The following is a 6,000-nucleotide window of genomic DNA, read 5'->3' on the forward strand; positions in this document are numbered from 1 at the left end:
AGCTTTAATTTCACACTCAAACACAACTGTATCGTAAATCCACAGTTAGGACTAATCTATTTACTGTCCAGGCTCTCCACTCTCAGTCAGTCATTTGTTTGTTTGGGTTTATTGCCATATCAGCAACATACTGGCTATATTTATGGCACAGACAGATATTGGAACTGTACATCATATGTTCAGATTATTTGTTTTATATCAAGACTGTTTAAAAAGTTCAGAATTTTAACTGGAGGAATCTTCTCTAAAATTCTTTCATGTTCTCAACCCCATAAAAGTCGTCTCTGATGGCTGAAATTCCAGGACGTTCTAACTAAATAAGTTTAATTGTAAGGGTTGTAGCACATAAATGACAGGCTGGTGCCTGCTCGCCAACCAGGAGGTGTCAGTGGGTGAGGGCAGTATGACCGATTCGGCACCTGGTTATAATCGCCTGGTCTTGCCTTTTTTTCCCTCTTTCTCATTTTTTCTCCCCCGGTCTAGTCGTGTCCAGTTACCCTGATTGCGTCCTCCGTACTGATTCGACCCTTCACCGCTGACTGAGGACGCCTCTCAACTGACACACTCGAGATCATACACTTGACGGGCACTGTGTACGGAGGGCCACACCCCCATCAGCATTATTCCTCAGCCCTGTGCAGGCGCCATCAGTCAGCCAGCACGATCCGACCTATGATCCGACTTTCTTACCTTCTAAGCCTGAACAGCAGCCAATCGTTGTTAATGCAGCCGCCCAGCCCAGTCGGAAAGGCAGAGCTGAGATTCGATACGATGTATTCGAAACCTTAACTCTGGTGAGCTAGCGTACTTTACCGCTGCGCCACCTGAGCGGCTTGGTCTTACCTTTTTAAGTCTCGGTTGTGTTTAACAAATATCATAAATGTTTATTACACAGTATTTACTTGGTAAGAAGAATTATTGGATATTTATTCATTTATCTTTGATATCCATTTTAATCTTTTTCGATTAGCACTAGATCCACTGTTTCCATTGTTAACATCAGCTCCATTAATACTAATACAATACCCGACATCCTCTTGCCTTAAAATTCATTAATTAGTGATTTCAGTAAGTGCTTCGGTATCAAGCATCCAACAGCTCTCCTGTAGAACCTTCGCCCACTCTCCTCGTGCAAAAGCTTCCAGCACGTTGGTCGGATTTAAAGAAAGCAGTTGCAGCACAAAAGCCAGCAACCTATCAAAACCATTATTTATTTATTTGTTGTTTAACGCCATGTTTACACATTGGTCATTGTAATGGCAAGAGAGGTGCCTAGATTTTGTACAGTTTATTTATTCATGTTCTTTGTCTAGTGTCCTTTCTGTGTTTAGTTCTAGATGTGTGTTATCAGTCTTGTATTTCTCAAAAAAATTGATCAGAGTCTCCGTTTTGGTTTTGTTAGGAATTTCAACCATTGAATTTGGTACTGCACGTCTTTGATGTTCTATGTTATATTTTGTGCACTTTGTTTGATGTTTTATGGTTATTTGTGTATTACAGTGATCACATATCGGTGGGCGCTCTCCCTTCATCAGGTGAACTATCAAACTATTAAAGACTTTATATGGGAATTCAATCTGGACACTGAGAAGGCCACACAGGCATTCATGAACTGAGTCCTTAACCAAACTAAACACCCAAATAACCGCCGGTCTAAACCAGAGTTGAGATGATTACACGGTTCCTTAACTGCATGACACACTGTCATCTACTAAGTAGACAGAAGTACTTATTGTATTAGTAAAATAATTTGGTTTCACTCAACACAATGCCAGATTCAGGTGGAAGACACGTCCATAAGCTTCAAGGTAGAATTAGGAATTAAAATGAATGATAACACAGTTTCAGGTCGATATGTGGTCTCAGTTAGCCAAGCAATTCCTGAATGTCTCATTGTCTCTCTGAAGAGTAATGTAGGGATGCAGGTTTTGAATAAGCAGCTGAGCATCCATCACTCATTCAGTATTTTACCCTGTAGCTCCAGCACAAAATACAGAAGCAAACATGTTGGCTTATCCAGACTAGAGGAAGAGCTTTTGTTTGATTTATGATAAAGGAAGATAACAAATATCTGATTAACCAATAACTGACCAATAAATAAATAGCGGTTTGATTTGTTTGTTTGGGTTTATTGCCATATCAGCAACGTATTGACTATTTTATGGCAAGGACAGGTATTTGAACTGTAAAATATTACATGTTCATATCATTTGTTTTACATTTAGCAGACGCTTTTATCCAAAGCGACTTACAGTATACAGTCTAAGCAATTGAGGGTTAAGGGCCTTGCTCAAGGGCCCAACAGTGGCAACCTGGCAGTGGTGGGGTTTGAACCAGCAACCTTCTGCTTACTAGTCCAGTACCTTAACCGCTAGGCTACAAACTACCTTTTAAATGTAGACTTCCTAAAAAATTAACAATTTTAACTGGAGGAATCCTCTTAAACAGTTAGCAGTTTGATAAACGGTGTGTGTGTAAAAAACTGAACTGTGCATGGAGCTGAGAACACCAACATATTCAGAATCTTACACCTAGCAAAATAGAACCCCCCTCCCCCCTTTTGTGTTAAGCATAACACTGGCATGAAGGATTGCATAGTGGGTATTCTTAGCCACCAAGCTCATGCTTAACAGACTACGTAGTGGCTTAACCACTGAGCCAGTGTCACTATTTCTCAACAAAAACAATGATTACGATCTTACTTCAGTGTCAGGAGGAACTTTATCTATTCAGAAAGAACTACTGGATACCAACATTGTGAAATGTGTGTTTTAAAAGCCACACTGGCTTGGCTTCAGTCCCAGGACAGCGGCTCTATTAGGCTGTGTTTTGTTTCATTTCATAAATCTACAGCCATGTTGATGTGAAACTGTGATGTGTTTGGTTTGAGATGGGTCACTATAAGCTAGTTTATTAACTAACAACAAACTTCATTACGTCCAGTTTGCCAATTGAACTGTACAGGATGAACAACTTCATAAATCACATTTTAATAACAGGCTGTCGGACGTATAGAGGCGGGAGAAGGTGAAGCTGCTCTTACTTTTCATACACAAACTCATCATCTGTGCAGAAGTAGTGTGTGTTGGCGGTGCTCTTCGGTTTGCTTCTCAGTGTGGCAAAATAGAGACGATCTGTATAAAACACACACACACATAAAACTAAAGTAAAAATACAGTCTGAATTCTGAAAGCTTTCTCTCTACCTGTATTCAATTACAGCCTCATGTAAAAGTTTGGTAATGTTTTGGAAATAATCTGGATTTTACATAAACTAAACAGAAATGTGGCAGCATCTTCATCATTACAACATCCTGCATAACTTTAAGGACTGAAAGTGTAACTTTTAATGTCCTTATTGAGGAGATGGTTTTGTAACGGTCAGTCCAAACTATAAAAGAATTTTCTAAGGGCAACTGTTTTTCATGAGCTGGTAGAATGTGTGTTTTTGTAGGTTTAGTCCCTTGTGTAATTTCCTGTAGGAACAGTCCACTTCAGGTCACGCCACAGCATTATAATTAGGGTTAGTTTGGAGCTTGAATAACTTGGCATTGCAAAGCACATTTTTTTTATTATTATTCTTTCGTTGCAGTATCAATTTCCTTGTGTGTTTTGGCCCATTAAGTTGTTGCATCATAAAACTATTTAACTTTCAATTTTAATGTCGTCACCTTGGTTTAATAACACAATGCTATGTGACTGAAATCTTTCAAGAATCCAAACTAGTAAAGCATTGCCTTCTTACCTAAATAAGCAATTCAATTCAATAAGCAATTTACAGAACCCGATGCCTTCCCGGGCCACAAACATCATTAAGGACTCATTTCACCCTTCGCAACCTGTTCTCCTTGTTGTCCTCTGGAAGGCGCTATACGAGTATCTAGACCCGCACTTCCAGACTCCTGAAAAGCTTTTATCCCTCCGCCACTCTCAAAACGTTTGCATCCTAGTAAATAATGTGCAATTTATAGGGACTGTGCAATAATTTTCTTCTTCTTTCTTTAAAGTTCATTAAAACCCACATGTGTATTTTTGTATCGAGATGTGTTTTGTTTTGTTTGTTTGGGTTTATTGCCATATCAGCGACACATTGGCTATTTTATGGCATAGACAGATATTAGAACTGTAAAACATTATATGCTCAGATCAGTTGTTTAATATCAAGACTTTCTAAAAAAGTTCAGAATTTTAACTGGAGGAATCGTCTCAAACGATTCTTTTATGTTCTCAACCCTATAAAAATTGTCTCTGATGGCTGAAATTGTAGGACATTCTAATAAAATGTGTTTAGTTGTTAGGACTGTAGTACAGAATTGACCGGTTGGTGCCTGCTCGCCAACCAGGAGGTGTCAGTGCGTAAGGGCAGTATGTATGTAGAGATGTGACAATAAAGGCATTCTATACTATACTATTCTATTCTATTTCTAGAGAAGTATTTAATCCAAAAACTTTAGGTACATGATAAGATTTTTAGTAAACACATATCAGTGGTTTATTAAATAAGGTGAAATGCCTGGATCGGGCATTTCCAGAGGAATATATCTTGGGTGATGTGACCTCCATCGACAACTATGCTACTGTAAACTGGCAAGTCAACGCTACAATACATGGCTTATTTACATCAGGTACATATAAGAACACATCTCTGTTAGGACCGCCTGCTGTAGGTGCAAACCGACAGAACCTGACCTGTGACATGCCAGTCAAACATCAGCTATTAGGCCAAACCTAGTGCTGAGTGTGCATCCAGGTCTCAGTCTCACCCCACATTAGAATTTAAAAGGATTGAATGTCTTTTGAAGCAAAGGTATTACTGGTATTGAGTATAAAGCTGTTTGTTTGTATTTAGTAAGCTTATTAAAGGGTGGCTTACTCAGCATTTAAGTGTTTTTATTAAGACAATGTCAAAGCAAATGTATCCTAGGCACACCTAAACATTAGAGCTCGCCCTACCCTTCATCACAATTATTAATGTTTAAAAATAAAAACATGTAAGACTCTCTTACGTAATTGATGCTATTGTTTTAGAAAGAAAACAATCTGCTGATATAGTTCACCCTATTGTGACTAAAAACTAAATTTCACCCTGAGCAGCTCATTTAATTCTATCACACTTTATCTCTTATTGTTATAATTATTATTGTTGTTACCATTATTTACATTTTTGGCATTTAGCGGACGCTTTTATCCAAAGCGACTTACAGTACTGTGTCAGTATACAATCTAAGCAATTGAGGGTCAAGGGTCTTGCTCAAGTGCCCAACAGTGGGACCCTGACAGTGGTTGGTCTTGAACCGGCAACCTTCTGACTACTAGTGCAGTATTTTAACCACTAAGCTACAACTGCCCTATTATTCCCCCATTATTATTGTTTCATTGTTGTTGTTTTGGGGGGTTTTAGCCATTTCGTTTTCATGTTTTACCGCTGCTCTATCCTGGTCAGGGTCATGCTGGGTCCGTCTTCCCCGAAATCACTGGGAGCAGTGGACAAAATGCCAATCCATTATGGAGCCTCGGCCAACCCACCTCAGACACAGCCAATCATGTCTGTATGTGGATAACTGACCGGCTGATAGCACCGCTGGGATCTAGGGTTTGAATCCCCAGGGGTGCTATCAGCCAGTCAGTTATCCACATACAGGCATGATTGGCTGTGTCTGAGGTGGGTTGGCCGAGGGCTAGCATACTTTCCTGAGCACATTCTATACACCTTTTATTACACAAACAGAGACTTTCATTGCATAGTACGCACTTTTAATATGCCATATGAACTGTAAGGAAGTTGTTTTTAATTTTATGCTTGCTCAATATTTCAGCATCAACTTTTAAAAAGCTAATTAGAAATTAGGGTAATATATTATTATTTTGACTGCAGTTTTTACTGGAACGATTTAGTCCTAGAGGCGGCACGGTGTCTCGGTGGGTAGCACTGTCGCCTCACAGCAAGAAGGTCCTGGGTTCGATCCCCGGGCGGGGCGATCCGGGTCTTTTCTGTGCGGAG

General features: G+C 39.5%; 1 protein-coding gene across 2 annotated transcripts in view; it reads right to left on the reverse strand.

Moving 5' to 3' along the window:
* The window catches only part of cdc14ab (cell division cycle 14Ab), a 57,137-nt gene that overhangs the window by 50,072 nt on the left and 1,065 nt on the right, over positions 1 to 6,000 (reverse strand). For both annotated transcript variants that reach the window (XM_063012504.1, XM_063012503.1), the window contains exon 2: positions 3,044 to 3,134. In XM_063012504.1, coding sequence (XP_062868574.1) covers positions 3,044 to 3,134 — 91 coding nt within the window. The remainder of the gene's footprint in view (positions 1 to 3,043; positions 3,135 to 6,000) is intronic.

The sequence above is a fragment of the Trichomycterus rosablanca genome, chromosome 17, assembly GCF_030014385.1.
Source record: "Trichomycterus rosablanca isolate fTriRos1 chromosome 17, fTriRos1.hap1, whole genome shotgun sequence".
Lineage (NCBI taxonomy): Eukaryota > Metazoa > Chordata > Actinopteri > Siluriformes > Trichomycteridae > Trichomycterus > Trichomycterus rosablanca.